General features: G+C 47.0%; 1 protein-coding gene across 3 annotated transcripts in view; it reads left to right on the top strand.

The window, feature by feature from the left end:
• Positions 1-20,535, top strand: part of LOC309522997 (uncharacterized protein) — a 96,988-nt gene extending 76,453 nt beyond the window's left edge. The window contains exons 1-6 of one of the 3 annotated variants that reach the window (XM_082206777.1): positions 10,062-10,305; positions 11,233-11,452; positions 13,305-13,450; positions 15,651-15,767; positions 16,234-16,468; positions 20,338-20,535. In XM_082206777.1, the coding sequence (XP_082062903.1) occupies positions 11,428-11,452; positions 13,305-13,450; positions 15,651-15,767; positions 16,234-16,468; positions 20,338-20,342 (528 nt within the window). In that variant the 5' untranslated portion in view covers positions 10,062-10,305; positions 11,233-11,427 and the 3' untranslated portion in view covers positions 20,343-20,535. Of the gene's footprint in view, positions 1-10,060; positions 10,306-11,232; positions 11,453-13,304; positions 13,451-15,650; positions 15,768-16,233; positions 17,063-20,337 lie in introns of those variants that run through there. The other 2 variants (XM_082206776.1, XM_082206775.1) reach the window with 2 other exon arrangements.
• The last annotated feature ends 2,109 nt before the right edge of the window (positions 20,536-22,644 follow it).

Below are 22,644 nucleotides of genomic sequence, written 5' to 3'. Positions count from 1 at the left end.
CGAGAGACCTGATGAGGAATGGTTGAAGGAGCTGGAGAAGAGGAGGCTGAGATTTGAGAGCCATCTTCAAATATCTCAAAGGCTGTCACAGGGAAGATGGAGGAAGCTTGTTTTCTCCTGCTTCAAAGGGTAGGACTCGAACCAGCGGCTTCAAGTTACAAGGAAAGGGATTCTGATTAAATATCAGGAAAAACTTTGTGACAGCGAGAGCCGTTTGACAGTCTCCCTCAGGAGGTTGTGGCCTCTCCTTCCTTGGGGTTTTTTAAGCGGAGATTGGATGATCCCTGCATTGCAGGGGGTTGGACTGGATGACCCTCGGGGTCCCTTCCAAATCTATTATTCTGTGATTCTTAGCCTAACCTCCCTCACAGGGTTTTTGTGAGGATGAAATGGGCACCGCAATTCAAAGGCATCCCTCCATTGCCAACACACCAGGAAGAAGAGTCCAGAAAACCCAACGTGGATGAATAAGCTTTATTTATCAACTTGAACCATTTGAGGATCTGCAAAAACAATTAACTAGCCAGATTCAACCAATGTAACCAAATCAACTTAAATGTGGGCAGGTGTTCATTAATACATGGGGGTAATTTCTGCCCCGATCACCTGGGCAAGGTAACAGCTGCACTCTGTGTGCCCACAGCAAGATTTCCTGAGATCCTCCATCTGTGGCCCCATTAGCCAATGTTCACCCTGATGTGTCCATCAGGCCAAAGGGCACCCCAGCACCTGCAGGTCATGCCCCACAGCAGTCCCCACGGGATGCCCACAACCCAAAACTTCTTCAGGTGAGCGTTCCATTGTCCCTGAAATCTTCTGGAAATCTGAAATCTCTGAAATCTGCCTGACCATTAGGTCCAGTCGTGGCCGACTCTGGGGTTGTGGCGTTCATCTCGCTTTATTGGCCAAGGGAGCCGGCGTACAGCTTCCAGGTCATGTGGCCAGCATGACTAAGCTGCTTTTGGTGAATCAGAGCAGCGCACAGAAACGCCGTTTACCTTCCCGCCAGAGCGGTCCCTATTTATCTACTTGCACTTAAGGGTGCTTTCGAACTGCTAGGTGGGCAGGAGCTGGGACCGAAAGACGGGAGCTCACCCCGCCGCAGGGATTTGAACCGCCGACCATGCGATCGGCAAGCCCTAGGCGCTGAGGTTTTACCCACAGCGCCACCTGCGTCCCTTTGCCTTATGATTTGCTGGGAATCATAAGTGGGGACATTTGCTTCTGTTGTGCTCAGCTCCTGCCTGGGGGCTCTCCAATGAGTTTGTTTGTTTTGTTTAACAACCAAGCGAGTTATTGGTTTCTTTTTGTTCTTGTTTTTGTCCCCGCCAGGACCACATGCCAATTAGCCAAACCGAAGGAACAACACTCCAACAAACATCACACAGACCCTCCCAGTGCCCCTAATTTCCAGGGACAGTCCTGGATTTACAGAAGCCGTCCCGGTTTCTGATTTGATCCCAGAATGTCCCGCTTTTCCTTTTGTTGTTGTTGTTTAGTCGTTTAGTCGTGTCCGCCTCTTTGTGACCCCCTGGACCAGAGCATGCCAGGTACTCCTGTCTTCCACTGCCTCCCGCAGTTTGGTCAAACTCATGCTGGTAGCTTTGAGAACACTGTCCCACCATCTCATCTTCCACTGTCCCCTTCTCCTTGTACCCTCCATCTTTCCTATTTTCATCGAAGAAATGTTGGAGAGCATGCAGTATGGAGCAGGTAAAAAAGAAGAGTCAATTAGAGTCTACCAAAAAGGATCCTACTCAGCCCAGGAAAAAAGACAACTGGGGTGGGAGCCAAATAACGAAGAGGGGAGAGAATGGGTCAGAGCAGGCTTAAACAGCCTGTCAGCGCCTCTCCCTTTGGGGCGAAATCACCCGTCACACTTGGTCTGGAAATGTGGACGCTTGCCATGTGCAGAGAAGTTTCTCCCCGGGGTTAGGAAGTTTGCTTAAGCAACCTGGTATCACTGCACAAAACAGCCCCCGGCTTGGGGAAACTGTTTTGCTCTGTTGTTATTTCTCGGGCAGCTTTTCGAAAGCAAACACCTTGACGGATCTCTCCAGGGGGGTTGCCCAACAGGCTGCAAATGGGCCTGGAGCCAGCCTGCCCCTGCCTGGGCCTCGGGCTCTATCCTGGCTCACGGCATTCTTTCTGCTAAGCCCTGAGGCCTCCGGAAAGATCATAGATAATAGAAGCATAGAGTTGGCAGGGACTCCAAAGGTCATCTAGCACAACCCCCTGCAATGCAGGAATCTTTTGCCCATGGTGGGGCTCAAACCCACAACCCTGAGATTAAAAGGTTTTTTTTTAAAAAAAAAAGTCATGATTTCATCTCTTTGTGATATTTTTTCAGATATTCCAAAAAGGGCTTCAATTTGTCCATGAATGCTTTGGTTGGTTTCTTATTTTTGCTGCTAGTTTCGCCAGCTCCATAAGCTTTAAAATCCAATCTTCTTTTGTTGGTGTTTTCTCTTCATCCCAGTTCTGCACATACAAGATTCTGGCTGCTGTTGTTGCATACATAAATAAGCTAATCATCTTTTTTGGGGGGGAGGATATGACCCTACGCGGGGACACGGGTGGTGCCTAGGACTTGCCAATCGCATGGTTGGCGGTTCAAATCCCTGCGGCGGGGTGCGCTCCCGCCGTTCGGTCCCAGCGCCTGCCAACCTAGCAGTTCGAAAGCACCCCCGGGTGCAAGTAGATAAATAGGGACCGCTTACTGGTGGGAAGGTAAACGGCGTTTCCGTGTGCTGCGCTGGCTCGCCAGAACAGCTTTGTCACACTGGCCACGTGACCCGGAAGTGTCTGCGGACAGCGCTGGCCCCCGGCCTATAGAGTGAGATGAGCGCACAACCCTAGAGTCTGTCAAGACTGGCCCGTAAGGGCAGGGGTACCCTTACCTATGACCCTATTATCCCTAAAATAAAAGTCTCAGTTTTGGGGGCGAATTACCAGTTTAAACCTTTTTTTTCATTTCCTTGTGAATCATTTCATGGAAACCTTTGGCTTTTTCACACATATGAAAAAAGTTCCCTCAATATTTTTACATTTCATTTTACATTTTACATTGCATTTGTTTGATACAGTTTGGCGTTAAATACCACCAGTTTGGCGTTAAATACCACCTGTATATCATTTTCATATAGTTTTCCTTTAATGCGTTACAGGCAGTAAATTTCATTTCTATGCTCCACAGTTTTTCTCGTGAAGACATATCAATATTATGACCTAGATCTTTGGCCCATTGTGTCGTGATTGATTAAGACCCTCCCAGTGCCCCTAATTTCCAGGGACGATCCCAGATTTACAGAATCTGTCCTGGTTTCTGATTTGATCCTGGAATGTCCCTCTTTTCCTTAGGATGTCCCTATTTTCATCAGAGTAGGGAGTTATGTGACCTCCAAGGAGATAAGTAAATTACAACCTTTAGTAGACATCTTAAGGCAGCCCTGTATAGGGAGGGTTTTTTAAATGTTTAATGTTATATTATGTTTTTATGCATGTTGAAAGTCACCCAGAGATGCTTGGGTAACTCAGTCAGATGGGTGGGGTGGTATATTATATTATTATTATTATTATTATTATTATTATTAAATACAGTGGTACCTCAGGTTACATATGCTTCAGGTTCCAGTCGCTTCAGGTTCCAGACTCCGCTAACCCAGAAATAGTACCTCGGGTTAAGAACTTTGCTTCAGGATGAGAACAGAAATCGTGCTCCAGTGGCGCAGCGGCGGCAGGAGGCCCCATTAGCTAAAGTGGTGCTTCAGGTTAAGAACAGTTTCAGGGTTAGGGTAAGGGTTAGGACCTCCAGAACGAATTAAGTACATAACTAGAGGTACCACTGTAAAGGTAAAGGGACCCCTGACCATTAGGTCCAGCTGTGGCCGACTCTTGGGTTGCGGCGCTCATCTCGCTTTATTGGCCGAGGGAGCCGGCATACAACTTCTGGGTCATGTGGCCAGCAGGACTAAGCCACTTCTGACGAACCAGAGCAGCGCACGGAAACGCCGTTTACCTTCCCGCCGGAGCGGTACCTATTTATCTACTTGCACTTTGACGTGCTTTCAAACTGCTAGGTTGGCAGGAGCAGGGACCGAGCAATGGGAGCTCACCCCGTCGCAGGGATTCGAACCGCCAACCTTCTGATCGGCATGTCCTAGGCTCTGTGGTTTAACCCACAGCACCACCCGCATCCCATTATTATTAAATAGGACACCCCTATTTTCATCAGAGAAATGTTGGAGGGTATGCTGATTTAACCAGTTCATCTTTTGCTTAGCAGAGAATGCTTCTTATAAACAGAGATCTCCTTCCACCTCCTGTATTCAGCAGAGAATGATGTTTTCTTAGATCAGGGATGGGGAAATAATACCTTCTGGCCTCTGGGTTTTGGAGTCTGGAGACATCTGCGGAGTTGCAGAGCTTCTTCCCCGACCCTAATCTCCAAAGTGCTGTTCTCTGCAAAGCACGCCCTGCCCTACGACTCCAGCACCCTGGCCTTCTCAGAAGAAGGAGCCCATCCATCAACGGCATGGTGGCAACCTGTCATTAGCTGTCTTGAGGCATCTCTGCCTGTCTAGCCAGAAGCCCAGCAGACAAAGGGGAGGTCTGGGTTCAGAGGTGGCTTTCCACACATACTGCACAAGGTTGCTCTCTGCCTTTGTTGCCTTTGGGATCTACCAAGGAGTTCAGCGGAGGTCCCAGAAACAGCCTAAGGCCAAAGATCCAGGATGAACCAGGAAAGGCCCATGAGAAGCCCTGGTACAATAATAATAGCAGCTTCCAACATGTATAAAAACACAATTAAACACCTAACATTAAAAACCTCCCTACACAGGGCTGTCTTCAGATGTCTTCTAAAAGTCATATACCGGTAGTTCTTTTTCTCCTTGACATCTTATGGGAAGGCGTTCCACAGGGTGGGTGCCACTACCAAGAAGGCCCTCTGCCCAGTGCCCTGTAACTTCACTTCTCACAGGAAGGGAACTGCCAAAAGGCCCTCGGAGCTGGACCTCAGGGTCCGGGCTGAATGATGGGGGTGGAGACGCTCCTTCAGGCATAGAATCATAGAATCATAGAAACATAGAATCCTAGAGTTGGAAGAGACCACAAGGGCCATCGAGTCCAACCCCCTGCCAAGCAGGAAACACCATCAGAGCACTCCTGACATATGGTTGTCAAGCCTCTGCTTAAAGACCTCCAAAGTAGGAGACTCCACCACACTCCTTGGCAGCAAATTCCACTGTCAAACAGCTCTGACTGTCAGGAAGTTCTTCCTAATGTTTAGGTGGAATCTTCTTTCTTGTAGTTTGGATCCATTGCTCCGTGTCCGCTTCTCTGGAGCAGCAGAAAACAACCTTTCTCCCTCCTCTATGTGACATCCTTTTATCTATTTGAACATGGCTATCATATCACCCCTTAACCTCCTCTTCTCCAGGCTAAACATGCCCAGCTCCCTTAGCCGTTCCTCATAAGGCATCGTTTCCAGGCCTTTGACCATTTTGGCTGCCCTCCTCTGGACACGTTCCAGTTTGTCAGTGTCCTTCTTGAATTGTGGTGCCCAGAACTGGACACAGTACTCCAGGTGAGGTCTGACCAGAGCAGAATACAGTGGCACTATTACTTCCCTTGATCTAGATGCTATACTCCTATTGATGCAGCCCAGAATTGCATTGGCTTTTTTAGCTGCCGCGTCACACTGTTGGCTCATGTCAAGTTTGTGGTCAACCATACAGGGATGAGGCTGTTTAAGGCTTTAAAGCTCAGCGCCAACACTTTGAATTGTGCTTGGAAACACACTGGGAGCCAATGTAGATCCTTTAGAACCTGTTTGTTTGTTTGTTTGTTTTTCCCAAGCTTATTTCCATGCTTATTACATACAATAAAAGAGGGAACAATACTGAAAAGGGGGTACAACTTAAGAGGGGAGGGGAAAGGAAAGAAAATAAAATTTACACAATCTGTTATTAAGATAAAAATTATGACAAAAATTTGTGATTACAATTTCATGTTACAATAAAAGTAAAAAATCTCATTATCTTTTATACCCGACTTCCCATTTATTCCTTAATTCTTTTTACATAAATTTACTGCCATATCAAAATACTATTTTTTATGTTAATATTTTCACAGTTTATAAATGTTTCTATTTATATAAGCAATTAATAAAAAACTGCTGGGATCACTCAAAAGCTGCTACAGATTTTAACATGGTGTAATTTTGTTTAAGATATGTTCTGAAGGCCTCCCATTTTGATACAAATTCAACAGAATGTTATGTGGTCCTAGCGGCTGCTCCCAGTCACCAGTCTAGCTGCCACATTCTGGATTAGTTGTCGTTTCCGAGTCACCTTCCAAGGTAGCCCCACTTAGTGTGCATGGCAGTAGTCCAAGCGGGAGATAACCAGAGCATGGACCACCCTAGCGAGAAATGTTGAAGGGTATGGATGAATCCTAGAATCCTAGAGTTGGAAGAGACCACAAGGGCCATCGAGTCCAACCCCCTGCCAAGCAGGAAACACCATCAGAGCACTCCTGACATATGGTTGTCAAGCCTCTGCTTAAAGACCTCCAAAGTAGGAGACTCCACCACACTCCTTGGCAGCAAATTCCACTGTCAAACAGCTCTTACTGTCAGGAAGTTCTTCCTAATGTTCAGGTGGAATCTTCTTTCTTGTAGTTTGGATCCATTGCTCCGTGTCCGCTTCTCTGGAGCAGCAGAAAACAACCTTTCTCCCTCCTCTATGTGACATCCTTTTCTATATTTGAACATGGCTATCATATCACCCCTTAACCTCCTCTTCCATGAGGTCCCTTCCAGCTCTGGTAAGGCAAATTACCATGTTCCTGCTTGCTAGCTTTGCAAGAGCTGGTTGGCCTGATCCTGCGGGGCTCTCCTTAGCTTTTAGCTTAACCTTTGAAAGATTGGCTGATTGGATTTCTACCTAGCCGTTCCTCCAATAAGCTCAAGGCTGCGTTCCGGCTTTCTCATGCTCGCATTTCCGCCCACTCTCAGAGTGCCCATGCAGACTCGTGCAATGCCTACAAAGAAGTAAACCCTGCTGAGTCAATGGGGCTTATTCCCTGTGTTGTGTGGCAACCCCACACTTCGCTGCTGTCTCCAGCTAGGAATAGGAACAATCACCAGCCTGAAAAGACCTGGAGAGTGTCAGGATCTCAGCCTACACTCAAGTAGGACCCTAGGAGAGACACATGCCCGACTGGCATGTTCTCTCCCTCCCATAGCTGTCAATGTTTCCCTTTTCTAAAGGGAAATTCCCTTATTCCGAATAGGATTCCTTGCAAGAAACGGGAAATGTTGACAGCTATGCTCCCTCCTGATCGTTCATTTGGGAGCTTCAAAAGCTTTCTTCAGTCCAAACATCACAGCGACCGATGCCAACAGACACCGGGATCCACAGAGTTTGCACACCTTGCGTGACAGACCTCAGCAACTCAGCATTTTGGCTAATCTACTTTATTTACATACACACGGAGCACTGCAACATGGCTCCCTCTCTCTCTAGCATCAAACATCTTGTCTCCGTCACTTCCCACTCTGTGGAGTCATAACACATACAGTGGTACCTTGGGTTACAGACGCTTCAGGTTACATATGCTTCAGGTTACAGACTCCGCTAACCCAGAAATAGTACCTCGGGTTAAGAACTTTGCTTCAGGATGAGAACAGAAATCGTGCTCTGGCGGCGCAGCGGCAGCGGGAGACCCCATTAGCTAAAGTGATGCTTCAGGTTAAGAACAGTTTCAGGTTAAAAACGGACCTCCTGAACGAATTAAGTTCTTAACCCGAGGTACCACTGTACTGTCATGTGATAGACAACAATCCCATGACTGCAATCACGGAGCAGGAATTCTAAAAGTGAGATGTTGCCAGACAATGTAGGCATTCCCAAGCCAAATGGGTGGATGGTCTGACTCGATGTAAAGGCAGCTGGAGTTGGATGCAGCCTCTAATCTAGAGGAAATCACAGGGTCTGAATTAAGCCAAATTATAGAGTTGGAAGGGACCCCAACGGTCATCTAGCCCAACCCCTTGCAATGCATGAATCTTTTGCCCATGTGGGGCCTGAACCCAGAACCCTGAGATTAAGAGTCTCCTCCTCTACTGGCTGAGCTCTCCCTTTAGTTGGATATGCTGTCAAACGTGTCTCAGGTCAATCCCTGGCTAAGTGATTTGAGGATCGGGACCCAAGGCAGCATCTGTTGGGGGTTGGAGGGACAGCTGAGCCAGGGTCTATTTAAAGGGTGGGGTGGGGTGTGCTGCTTAATTGAATCAGAGTTTGTCCCCGTTGCTTTCCATGCAATGGAGCAGAAGGAACCAAGGAGTCTGGCACAGGTAGGCTTACCTGTATCAAACTGAGTGTTCCAGTGAGGAAGGGAAATTGTTCAGCTCTTAAGACTTTCTGAATTCATCATTTTTTGGCTTCCAGGGGGAAGGCTTGGACCAGCAGGGGGTGGGGGGAAGTTTCTCCTTTTATTTAGCATTTATTTCAATTTATACTTGCGTTTATTTCGTACTGCATTGGTTTTTTGGGGGGAAGGCTTTTTGGACTTTCCTTTCAAAGACCTCCTTGGGAGAATGGTTGTATCCTTCTGCAAGCCCTTCGCCTCTTTCTCCTGAGAACCAAGATGGCTCAGTCAGTAGAGCACAAGACTTAGGGCTGTGGGTTTGAGCCCCGAGTTGGGCAAAATATGGCACTCGCTGACCTTTGGGGTCCCTTCCAACTTTATGCCTGTTTTTCTGTGGTTCCCGTAAATTGCTTGAATCGTGTGTTTTGCATTGGCTTCCTCAACCTCGGCCCTCCAGATGTTTTTTGGCCTACAACTCCCATGATCCCTAGCCAGCAGGACCAGTGGTCAGGGATGATGGGAATTGTAGTCTCAAAACATCTGGAGGGCCGAGGTTGAGGAAGGCTGCTTATTACATTCTTGCAGCAAACCTGGGAGGTAATCTGTTACTGTTCTCACCTGTGCACCTGAGAAAAGCTCCGTGTGAGGATATAGTGAGGAAGCGTATATCCCCGCCCAACAACCCTGAGAAGTAGGCGAGGCAGAGAGAGAAAGAGAGAGCGAGAGCGAGAGGCCAGGATTGATCCAGTGAGCTTTGTGGCAGAGTGGATTTGAACCCAGGACCCGGCCTGACACACGAACCTTTGTGTTTTGATCTAGTTTTTTGTAGCTCTAAATTAATGGCTCTTATCAGCCTGAGTAGCACCGAGTTAGAAACAGAAGAGGAATGTAAATGGGTAAAATTGATGGTAATTGCAGCCAGACGGGTTATAGCGAGTAATTGGAAAAATGCAGAAGACCTAGGGGTGAACCAATGGAGGAAGAAACTGAAAAATATTATAATTTAACTGTGAAGATACACAAAATGAAAGGGTTTAAGGTCAGTGAGGGGGAGGAGGATTGGTTTGAGAAAATATTGAATTATTTGGGTAGGTTTGAACAATTTGGGGCAATTAAAATGTTAAAAGTTAAATAAACCTTGTGGGGGGAGGAGTGTTAATGTATATAGAATTGTACATATGGTTGATTTGAATATCTTGTTATTGATTATGTATACCCAATATACCAGCCGCCTGGGAGGTTTCATTGTGTTTTGGTTGTTGGTTAAAAATAAAATAAAAAATAGTTTTTAAAAAAGTTTTTTTGTTGGCAGAGCACTACTTGGGTACAGCAACCAGGAGTTATACAGCAGGTTACTTCAAAGGGTTTTATTTTGGAGGGACTGAAGTCCTGTGGCCGATATCTGCGCATGCTAACCTGCCTGTCTCTATGGGGAAATTTTGGTGGGTTGGCACCGAGGGCATTTCCAACACCCTCTTTCCCCCATCCTGTTTCCCTGGAAGCAAAGTTTCCTGGAAGCAAGGGCTTAGCCTTAGAGACTTCAACAACACACCTGTGAGGTGCAAAAGAAGCTTTCTTCTTTTTTTTTTAATAGTTGTGTATTCACTGGTGCAACAAGGACTGGTGCAGGAGCTGATGATGATGATGATTAAAATTTGCATACCACCCTATACCTGCAGGTCTCAGGGCGCTTCACAGGATAAAAACACAATATAAAAACACAAAATACATAAAACAGAAACAACCCAATAATCCTCCCCAACACATTTTGAAAGGGCATGGGGTTTCTTGCACTCTGATTAAAATCTCGTGGGACAGTATGTGCTTCCCTTCCCTCCTACTAACTTGGCAAATTGGGCTCTCTTCCTCTAGACTTCTGTGTCACGGACAGTCTGGTTTGTAAGAAGCCCTTGTCGTCTGCTGGCGTATCTGGTAAGTCACAGTCGGGGTCGGTTTGTGGATTGGGCCTTTTTAGGGTGCCGGGGTGCTTGCCGGTCTCCCCAAGTCTGGTCCCTGGGGGTGGCGAGGAATCCAGCAGCAGGGAAGGGCTGCTTGTGGGCTTCCTGGTTTACATGGCTGTCCCCTGTTGGAGGCAGGATGCTAGGCTAGAAGATGAAAAACTATTGAGATGCTAAGAATATTACTTTGCAGGGTTTGAGGCGGTTAGGAATTTGTCAAATTGGGACAGAATAAAAGAGAGCATCTTTTAGGAATTGCGAATTGGCAAAATGAATTGGAGAGGTGCGGAAAGGGAACTTTTCCACTCGTTCTCTTGCCGCACCAGGACATGGCAAGTTGTTTTTCACAGAGTCTCGACATCTTCGGTTTGTCAGCCCTAGATGACAAGCTTTTCCATTTTAATGTATTTTTCATCTTTGTTGGAAGCCGCCCAGAGTGGGTGGGGAAACCCAGCCAGATGGGCGGGGTACAAATAATAAATTATTATTATTATTATTATTATTATTATTATTATTATTATTATTATTAATTATTATTATTTATAATTAATTAATCAAGGTGGCTTGAGAGATCTGAAATATATTCCTTTAAGCTTGAATTCGTTTTTATTCTGAGTTGTCTTATGTGATGTTTTAATGTGTTGTAAACCGCTTTGAGATTTGTTCTTTAAAATGTAAAGTGGTATAGAAATGGAAATAATAATAATACGCAGCACTTGGTGAAACCTCAACAGCCAAATCTCCCAGTGTTTATTCCTTTCACCTCTTGGGATCCGCTGCTGAGGTTCAGATTTATGTTTTATTTTCCCTGTATACCCCATTCTACATGTCAGTGTCGGCTACGAAAGCCTGCGACTGGTGTACGTCTCTAAATCGCTTTCCTTTGCTTTTGGCTGCTCAGTTCCAGTTCCTTCGCAAGTTCTTCCCCTGGGCTCGCCTCACCATCCCTGTGCGGACCCCCACGGGCAAAGCATCCCTGGCACAGCCTCCGGACCGACCCGTGCGCCACGCCAAGAAGCGGCTGGGAACCGTAGCGCACGTCATCCTTGCCTTTGCCCCTCTGAGGTTCCAGCGTGCTTTCGGATATCTGACCGTCATGGAACGGGATTTGGTCCCCAAAGGTGAGACCCGGGGGCAGGGGCAAAGGAAAGGGGCAGGTGTCGCTACGTAGGGCGCATATTTACGGAACCACCTCTCCTGGTCTGCCTGGCAGAGGACCTTAAGGTCCATGAACAACCATGGTTTAGAGCAGTGTTTCCCAACTTTCTTTGGGCAAAGGCACACTTGTTTCATGAAAAAAATCTCGAGGCACACCACCATGCCAGATGGGGAAAGGTCACTATTTACTTATGTAAAAAAAAAAATAAAAAAATAGTAACAGCATAGAAGGTAATGGTTAGGCTAGCATCCCTCTTCCAAATAGGCTAGGTTTTTATTTGCAGGGACTGTTCTACATGGGAAAGCATTCAGCACTGTCATTCTCCCATCTGCCATCTGAATTGGTACTATTCTGGGTCAACTTACTCTGCTGCATGTGTAGATGAAAATGGCACCAAGTGTGGGGGAGGGGGCAGAACAGGTTTCAGATACAGGATATTAAGCATACACATACTTCAGATTGAACTGGTTGCTTGCTTTGCAAGTTTTCATTTCCCAAATGACTGCCTTGGCAAGCGCAATACCTACCAGGCTCAACGGCCGGTCTCGCGCTGCCGCTTCCCGCGCTCTCAAGGACCCGGGAGGAGGAAGGCGTGAAGGGAATCCCGAAGGCGCGAAAACCTCGCGCATGCGCAGGCCTTCCGCCTGCGACAGCCCAGTAAGCCGGCCGAAGCGAGCGGCGATGGGATGTGGGAGGGAGCTCGCTCGCCCCCCCGCGTGTGCCTATGTGGGGCACGTTACAGCCCCGTGACGTCAGCGCCACACAGGCAGCCAGGCAGGCAGACGGCGAGAGCCCCGCGCTGGGTGGCCTCTCCTCGCCTCTCGCCGCCCGACTCGCCCACCTCCCTCCCACGGCACACCAGGCAACGTCTCGCGGCACACTAGTGTGCCGCGGAACACCGATTGGGAAACACTGGTTTAGAGGTCCTAAGAAAGTCAGACTATCCTCCACCAGAGCCAGGGCCTTCTCAGTGGTGGCTCCGACCTGGTGGAATGCTCTGTCCCATGAGACCAGGGCCCTGCAGGATTTAACCTCCTTCCGCAGAGCCTGTAAGTCAGAGCTATTCCGCCTGGCTTTCAATTTGAACTTAGCCTGATCTTTTATTCCCCTTCCTTCCCTCCCCCTCCCCTTTTTATGAAGATCCCCCACTCTGGGATCCCATCGCTAATTCTCCCCTGGTCTCCTCGCTGGCCCAAACAGGACCAATTCAGCCAGCTAGCCCTGGGGATTATCTGATTTTTGATTTTTTAAAAATTGTTATTCATGTTTTTATACTGTATTTTATGCTGCTGCTGTTATGTAAATTTGTTGTTAGCTGCCCTGAGCCCGGTTTTTGAACCGGTAAGGGTGGGGTATAATTTATTATTTATTTATTTATTTATTTATTTATTTATTTATTTATTTATTTCATGTGCATTTTTTTACACTCCCCCCCCATTTTGTTGCATTTCTCTCCCACCTTTCCTTCAAGCAGCTCCCCCCCCCCCGCCTCCTCATTTAATCCCCACAACAAGGTAGTGGTACGCTGAGAGGTCACCCAGTCCCAGGGAGCTTCATAGCCGAGTGGGAGGATTTGAACCCTGGTCTCCCAGGGCCAGCACTCAAACCCAGGGCACCACCCTGGCTCACGCCTGCTTTTCTGGATCTCCTCTTCCTGTTCAGAATCAGAGTTGGAAGGGACCCTGTGGATTACCTGGTGGTCCGACCCCTTGCAATGAGGGAAGAGGCAGCTGCCCCACGTGGGGACCGAACCTGCAACCTTGGCAAGGTTGTTTTGTTTTTGTCTATTTTTAATCTTGCTGCTCCTCCTGCAGAGACATTGGACGCCCCCGTCCACCCATCGGGCAAAGGGAACAAAAGGAAAAAGGACGATGTTACTCTAGAGGAGGAACTCTGCTGGGCTGAGCTCCTCCAGAAAGAATTACCGGATGAAGATGATCCTGAGGACCCGACTTATGAGGTGACTCTGAGACTCGGGAGCACATTGTTAACGCAAGCAAGTTGTTTTCCCCACAACCGCTTGACACAGCCATCGAAACGTCGGCCCTTGACTTATTTTGGATTTCATCCGGATCTCCCCTTACCACAGATAAATCCCATAAGTTGCTCCTCCTTTTATTTTTCCTTTAAGACATATAATCAGATTGTAGAGTTTGGAAGGGAGCCCCAGGGGTCATCTAGTCCAACCCCCTGCAATGCATTTCTTTCCAATAATAATAATTTATTATTTGTACCCCGCCCATCTGGCTGGGTTTCCCCAGCCACTCTGGGCGGCTTCCAACAAAGTATTAAAATACAGTGGTCTGTTAAACATTAAAAGCTTCCCTAAATAGGGCTGCCTTCAGATGTCTTCTAAATGTCAGGTAGTTGTTGTTCTCTTTGACATCTGATGGGAGGGCGTTCCACAGGGTGGGTGCCACCACCGAGAAGGCCCTCTGCCTGGTTCCCTGTAACTTGGCTTCTCGCAGGGAGGGAACCGCCAGAAGGCCCTTGGAGATGGACCCAGGTGTCCGGGCAGAACGATGGGGGTGGAGATGCTCCTTCAGGTATGCTGGCCATTTAGGGCTTTAAAGGTCAGCACCAACACTTTGAATTGTGCTCGGAAATGTCCTGGGAGCCAATGTAGGTCTTTCAAGACCGGTGTTATGTGGTCCCAGTGGCTGCCCCCAGTCACCAGTCTAGCTGCCGCATTCTGGATTAGTTGTAGTTTCCGGGTCACCTTCAAAGGTAGCCCCACATAGAGCGCATTGCAGTAGTCCAAGCAGGAGATAACTAGAGCATTCACCGCTCTGGCGAGACAGTCTGCAGGCAGGTAAGGTCTCATCCTGTGTACCAGATTGAGCTGGTTGACAGCTGCCCTGGACACAGAACTGATCTGCGGCTCCATGGACAGCTGTGAGTCCAAAATGACTCCCAGGCTGCGCACCTGGTCCTTCAGGGGCACAGTTACCCCATTCAGGACCAGGGAATCCTCCACACCTGCCCACCTTCTGTCCCCCCAAAACAGTACTTAATTAATTTTTATAATGAATGATTTTAGAATGTTGTTTATGTTGTACTTTTGTACTGTTTTATTGTTGTTAGCCGCCCTGAGCCCGGCTTCGGCTGGGGAGGGCGGGATATAAATAAAATTTATTATTATTATTATTATTACTTCTGTCTTGTCAGGATTGAACCTCAATCTGTTAGCCGCCATCCATCCTCCAACCGCCTCCAGACACTCACACAGGACCTTCACTGGTTCTGATTTGAAAGAGAGGTAGAGCTGGGTATCATCCGCATACTGATGGACACCCAGCCCAAACCGCCTGGTGATCTCTCCCAGCGGCTGCATGTAGATGTTAAAAAGCATCCAATCATTACTTAAGGCCATGCTTACACCATACGAATCCTGATTGACGCGGTTTGTTAAAGTGTGGTTCTGTTAATGCCTAAGTTTCCGGTTTGATACCCGTAAGGGACAGCTGCATATTCCTGCATAATGGAGTTGGACTAGATGATTCCAACCCCATGATTTTACGAGTTCTTTGAGTTCTGTGATACCATTTAAAACAGCTGAGGTTCCCCCTCAAAGAATTGTGGGAGTTGTAGTTTAAGGGTGTTGAGAGTTGTTAGGGGGCTCCCAGTCCCCTCCCAGAGCCACAATTCAATTCAAATTTTAATTTGCATGCTGTCTTTCTGTATTACTATACACGAGTAGTTTACAAGCTGAAGAAACAACAAAGATCGCACACGCCATAATAATCTGATCCGAAACAAAACAAAAGTCGTAATAAAAACATAACTTTAAAATAAACAACTTAATTCAAAGAAAGCAAGACTCCATTATCGTGTAATGGTACACAATGAAGTTAAATATCAGCAAACAATAATTAAATGGAAATTCACTCTTAACAATTACAAAAAAACCACACTAAATTGTTAAAAAAATTAAAAACTAAATGAGGAACAATAAAAAAACAGCAGGGCCCAATGCCTAAACTCCCACCATGCATACAAAACCATGTAAAAGTGTCAAACTGAGAAACAAATCTATAAAATTATTGTTTTTAAAATGGGACTTAAAATGGGCCTACAGTTCCCAGAGTTTGGCGCGAAGAGTGATGGATTGATTGACTGAACAGCCATTGATCAGCCCCTTCTCTGTGTCTCCTTCCCAGTTTACCGTCTCTGAGACGGACAGCGAAGAATACAAATCTCAGAACGACACCGATGTCAATTTGGAGGTGGAGGAGAAAGATGGATTCTTGATGCTGAAGGAAGACCCAGCTCAGCAGGTTACGAAAGATGATTTGCCCCAGAGGAGGCAGTGAGGGGGAAACGAAGGGCCCTCTTCACGTCCTCAGAGGTGCTCTTGACATCTTGCCAGTGCCGAAAGAGGACATGTTTCTTCTTACTGGCTTAGACTTAAAGATGGGTGGGGGCCGCATTCTGCTTTTCTGGATGTGCCAGCACAGCGTTAATATGTGGAACTCACTGCCTCAAGATGTCCTGCTAAGTTTGCTTAAGGCTTAATTCCAATACATAACAGATTTTTTTGTTTGTTTTCCTGGCTTCCCACTCCATTTTCCACTGTGTTTTTTAATTTCTCCCCCTTGCTGCACCCTGTCTTCTCTCTCTCATATCTTAACCATCATACAATGATCTCCAATTCCTTCTGTTGCTCGGAGTTCGAATCCTGCTTGCAGAGCGCAGCTTCCTTCACAGTCCACCTTCTCTCTCGCTCTTTCAATGTGTTTGTAGGAGGACCCAAAGAAGGAAGATGGGGCTGGGGAGGAGGCCCTGGACCCCCGCTGCTCCGGGGACGGGAGTGAGCAGCCAGACGAGGAGGTGCCTGACGGTGGCGGGGACAACCCGGGTGCGAATCCCACCAGCCCTGCTCCACCGGAAAGCACACTGCTCCTGCCGTCCCGCGACCCCAGTGCTGAGATGACCTCCAGTGACAACTCCCAGGACCAATGGGTGAATGTGAGCGGCGGTAAGCGTCACAGAATCATAGGATTGCAGAGAGGGAAGGGACCCTCGAGGGTCATCTAGTCCAACCCACTGCAGTGCAGGAATGGCGGCTAACAGAGGGCCACCCAACCTCTGTTTAGAAAGCTCCAAGGAAGGGGAGATTCCGCTGTCGGACAGCTCTTACCCCTGTGTTGCAATACAGAATAATCTGCTCAAATGCAGCCGCAACGTGTGGCTTCTAAGTATGGTAAATGTACAAGTGAAACTCGAAAAATTAGAATATCGTGGAAAAGTTCATTTATTTCAGTAATTCAACTTCCCCATGATTGTGATTCCTTCTGAACCAGACTGAGGGACCATTTAAAGGCTCAGGAAACCACTGCAGGTGTTACGGATTGAATAGCTACTGCACCTTTTCACAATATGCTAATTTTCTGAGATGGTTAATTTGGGGTTTTCATCCGCTGTACGCCATAATCATCACAATTATAACAAAGGCTTGACGTATCTCGCTTTGCATGTCATGAGTATCTCATATATTAGTTTCACCTTTTAAGTTGAATTACTGAAATAAATGAACTTTTCCACGATATTCTAATTTTCCGAGTTTCACCTGTATTATTAGTCGTAGTTAGAATACAATCCAAAATTTACAAATCATAAGCGTCATCTATGATGTATGTATAAGTCCATAAACAAGAAATAGTCAACGTAATAAATTGCTGTCAGGGAACACCACAACGCAGGCAGAATTATTTCTTGTTTATGGACTTATACATACATTATAGATGTTTATGATTTCTAAATCTTGGATTATATTCTAACTACTAATAATACATTTGCCATACTTATTAGCCACATGATGTGGCTGTATTTGAGCGGACAGGTCTTACCATCAGAAAGCTCTTATATATTTGAGGGCATAGGGCATCACTAGAACAGCTGGCAAATCCAATTCCATAACTCTACATCTGTTTGGATAATATTAGATATTTTCCAAATAGTTATTTCTAACACAGTTGCATAACTGTTTTTTCACCTGCTGCGTTTTGTATAAATGAGGTCCAACTTCCGTTAGACTTGTCAGCGTCTATCAGCAATCCGCTTAGAGGCGGCAAGTTCAGTCGAGATTTCAGTCCATTAAATCAATGGAGTGAAATAAATGCATTTGTCGTTCCAACGCAGCAAGGTAAGCAAAAATTTTTAATTTATACCCCGCCCTTCCCGGTTCAGAAAACTGGCTAACAACAAATTTAAAACACTTTATTGATGCATCAAGAAAACAGCATAAAATACAGTATAAAATGTGAATAACAATACATTCAGAATTCAAAAAATAATTTAGGGGGGAAATCCATCCAATAAACATTAGATGATTACCAGGGCTAGCGGGCTAAATTAGTCCTATTTGGGCCAGTGAGGAGACCAGGGGAGAATTAGCTGTGGGATCCCAGAGTGGGGAATCTTCATAAAAAGGGGAGAGGGAGGGAAGGAAGAGAAGGGAAATAAAAGATCAGACTGAATTCAAATTAAATGCCAGGCGGAATAGCTCTGTCTTACAGGCCTGACGGAAGGAGGTTAAATCCTGCAGGGCCCTGGTCTCCTGGGACAGAGCGTTCCACCAGGTGGGAGCCATCACTGAGAAGGCCCTGGCCCTGGGGGAGGATAATTTGACTTCCTTAGGGCCCGGGACCTCTAAACTATGGTTATTCATCAACCTTAAGGTCCTCTGCGAGGCAGACCAGGAGAGGCCGTCCCGTAAATACGAGTAAGGCCATGGAGAATCCATTCACGTAGTCAGGAAGTTATCCCTGATGTTTAGTTGGAATTTCCTTTCTAAGGGGCTCCTGCGGAGGTCCTGATCCAACATTCTGCCTAGGAATTTCCATGATTTGCAAGTTGTTTTTAAAATACTTTTTCATGGTTGTAGCCTGTCCTGGAACCTTAGGGCAAAAGGCCTGCATTTATATAGCAACTAATAATAATTAATAATGCTTACTAGGTCTTGCAGCTGCTACTATTCTTATTAGTAAGGATATTTAATAATCAAAATGGGTTATGCTAGGGGCTCAATGAACTCGACAGGCTGAGTTCCTGGGAAGCAAAGTATCCGCAAAAGGAAATCGTGGTGGTGCAGGCGTTCCCTCTAGTGGCAGAACAGCAATACTACAACTTGCTGACCTGGAGGGGATCTTGCACATTTTCTTGGGTGTGGGGGGAGAGAGGTCGGATTCTGGAGGAATGTCATGGGTGGGGGGTGCGCAGCAGGGGTGCCGTTCATTTGACCAAATTTGTACCCCACTACCATTGCAAGAGAACCATCTGAGCTGTTTGCAGAAACAAAATAATTAGGGCTTTTAAAAAGTTATAAGAACAGCTATTTGAAATATTCTGAAGGTTGACTTTTCAACTTTGCCCTTAGAAAAAGAAAAGGGAAAGCAGCTGTTTTGGACTACAACTCCCATCATCCCTTTCTAGCAGGACCAGTGGTAGGGATGATGGGAACTGTAGTCCAAAAACAGCTGGAGACTCACGTTTGGGAAACCCTGATCTAGAAAGTTGGCATCAGAAGTTTGTGTGTGGTATCACTGTCATCACAATCCCCTCCTTGTCCCCCCCCAAAAAAATCTGTAAAGACAGGAAGCTGGACGAGATGGGCCCCTTCTGAGTCGGATCCTGCACCCAGGCTCTTCTTAGTTCCTTATGACCCCTCCATGGAACCTCCATGGACAAAGCTAGTCTACCTTAGGATGGAGAACAAGAGTGGGAGGGGCTACTGCTCTCCACATCCTCCTTGTGGGGTCTTCCCCGTTTGGGACATCTGATTGGCTACCAGGAAAAAATAGGGGGGGTGAGAAAAAATGAAGAGAAAATGAGAATTTCAAAAAGGATTTTTAAAGAGGAAAGAAGAATCAAAAAGCATAAAAAGAAATTGAATCAGGTTTGTTACATCCCTCTTGTCTCAACAATGAAACTGCAAATCACTCATAAAAATACGAAAAATGTAGAAGGTGCCAGTCCTCATGGTTCTGAATGGAGGGCTGATTTCAATAGGAAACCTCGGAAGCTGCCTTTATACAGAGCTGGTCCATTGATCTATCTAGCTACCGTATTTTTGCGTGTATAACATGCCCCGTGTATAAGACCCCTATTTTTTGGGACTCCAAATTTAGGAAATGGGGGGAGATTGGCCAGAGTTGTTGAACTTTTTGGGGGGGAGGGTTGCCGCCAATCGCTCACCTGCCTGACCGCCGCTGACAATCAAACGCCTCAACAAAGCCACCCATCGTCTGCCCACTCGCTAGCAGCAGCCGCCAATCACCCGCCCAATCATCAATTACAATCTCCTGCTCACGACTGCTGCCAATCACACGTCCCCCCTGCACTATCCGTGTATAAGACGACCCCCAATTTTTAACAGTAATTTATAATAATAAACCCCTCGTCTTATAAACAGAAAAATATGGTAAGTGTTGTCAACACTGACTGGCAGGCTCTCTTTTTTTTGGGGGGGGGGGTTCTGGCAGGGGATATTCCCATCCCTTCTGGAGATGCCAGGAATTGAACTATTGGCTCTTTTAACAATCTATGGCCTTTTTAATCTTGGAGGGGAGGTGTTGGTATAGTTTCGTTTGTTACTACATTATGTATTTTTTTGGCGTTTTATGTTGTAAAACGCCTCTGGTCGGAGGAAAGGAGGCATATAAATTTAATTCTCCATGCCCTATCGCTGAGCAACTGAAACGCCTTTTAAAAATTTGGAATACTGCAAGTTGTTTTCCTTGGGTGTGTGCTGTGCTCACTGCTGATTAGTTTTCCCCCTGGATTGACAACTAATTCCACACACAGACACACCGGAATTGAGAATTTACTTATGTTCCCCTTCCCTAGAATAACAGCAACTGTCTCCTCTCCTGGCTGAGATTGGCACTGCAACATAACGAGGTGAAACTTTCCGACGGTCTGCCGCCTTCTAGCAACCGGATGCCCTCTTTTTGATACGGAAATGCCTTCTCTCTTTTTGGAATTTGCAATAAAGCCTTACTTTTTCACACTGAAGTGTTTGACTGCTCCTGTCTGACCAACTCTGGCTTTCTGTAGGAATAATAATAATAATAATAATTTGTTATTTGTACCCCGCTCATCTGGCTGAGTTTCCCCAGCCACTCTGGGCGGCTCCCAACAAGGATTAAAAATACATCAAAATGTCACACATTTAAAACTTCCCCGAACAGGGCTGCCTTCAGATGTCTTCTAAATGTCAGGTAGTTGTTTATCTCCTTTACATCTGGTGGGAGGGCGTTCCACAGGGCGGGTGCCACCACTGAGAAGGCCCTCTGCCTGGTTCCCTATAACCTCACTTCTTGCAGTGAGGGAACCGCTAGAAGACCCTCGGTGCTGGACCTCAGTGTCTGGGCAGAACGATGGGGGTGGAGACGCTCCTTCAGGTATATTGGACCGAGACCATTTAGGGCTTTAAAGGTCAACACCAGCACTTGAATTGAGCTTGGAAACGTACTGGGAGCCAATGTAGGTCTTTCAAGACCAGTGTTATGTGGTCTCGGTGGCCACTCCCAGTCACCAGTCTAGCTGCCACATTCTGGATTAGTTGTAGTTTCTGAATCACCTTCAAAGGTAGCCCCACGTAGAGCGCATTGCAGTAGTCCAAGCGGGAGATAACCAAAGCATGCACCACTCTGGCGAGACAGTCTGTGGACAGGGAGGGTCTCATCCTGCGTACCCGATGGAGCTGGTAAACAGCTGCCCTGGACACAGAATTGACCTGTGCCTCCATGGACAGCTGTGAGTCCAAAATGACTCCCAGGCTGCGCACCTGGTCCTTCAGGGGCACAGTTACCCCATTCAGGACCAGGGAGTCCCCAACCCCTGCCCACCCCATGTCCCCCAAAAACAGTACTTCTGTCTTGTCAGGATTCAACTTCAATCCATTAGCCGCCATCCATCCTCCAACCGCCTCCAGGCACTCACACAGGACCTTCACCGCCTTCACTGGTTCTGATTTGAAAGAGAGGTAGAGCTGGGTGTGATCTGCATATTGATGGACACCCAGCCCAAACCCCCTGATGATCCCTCCCAGTGGCTGCATGTAGATGTTGAAAAGCATGGGGGAGAGGACGGAACCCTGAGGCACCCCACAAGTGAGGGCCCAGGGGTCTGAACACTCATCCCCCCCCACCACCACTTTGTGGAACAGAGGAAGATGCCTTCTACAGAGTTCAATACTGTCTACACTGGCTGGCAGCAGCACTCCAGCCTTTCAGGGAGGGGCTCTCCCATCCCTGCCTGGACAGGACCTTCTCAGGGGCTTGTCCACGCTTACCTGTCCTCCATGCTTTCCAGGCCTGGGCAGAGCCAGGATATTATTTTGGACTCACCTGTCCTCATCCCCTGTCTGGCTCCGTCTAGCAGATTTTACCAGCTGTTTTAACTTACTTTCTTCTGAACCCAAATACAGTAGCACCTTGGTTCTTGAACTTAATCTGTTCCAGGAGTCCATTTGACTCCCAAAACCGTTCTAAAACCAAGGCACGGCTTCTGATTGGCTGCAGGAGCTTCCAACACATATAAAAACAATAAAACATTATGCGTTTTAAAAAAAACCCCACTTCCCTATACTGGGCTGCTTTCAGATGTCTTCTATATGTTATATAGTTACTTGACATCTCCTTTTAAAGTCATCTAGGTTGGTAACCTAGATCCATAGCTGTCAACTTACAGATTTGAAAATAAGGGACCAGCAGCCTCAAAAATAAGGGATCAGCAGCCAAAATAAGGGATTTTCGGAGCGCAGGTATGTTCAGCTTCTGAGGCCCTCCGAGCCAAAGGCAGAAAGCCCATCCAGCAGCCAAACGAAGCTTCAAGCGGTGGTTCCCACAGCGCAGCAACCCAGCAAAGGGGATGCAGCAAGGAAAACCACCGTCACCTCTCCGCTGGGAAGCGCTGAGCAAAGGTGAGTCCCCAGGCAATGTGGCCGATTTGATCGGCACAAGGCATGCAAGCTCCACCCCCCCAGTCGTTCTTAGACTCCTTATTGGGTGAGCAACGCAGCCAAGCAACCCAGTTGGAGCCTCCCTCCTCCCTGGCCGGCAGGGAGGGAGGGAGAGGAGCTGCTTCCTTTGAAACCCGGGAAATTTAAGGGACATCATCAATAAGGGACAGCAGCGGGACATGGCGCTG

The sequence above is a fragment of the Podarcis vaucheri genome, assembly GCF_965113315.1.
Source record: "Podarcis vaucheri genome assembly, chromosome: 18".
Classification (NCBI taxonomy): domain Eukaryota; kingdom Metazoa; phylum Chordata; class Lepidosauria; order Squamata; family Lacertidae; genus Podarcis; species Podarcis vaucheri.
This window is presented reverse-complemented; position numbering and strand designations above follow the sequence as displayed.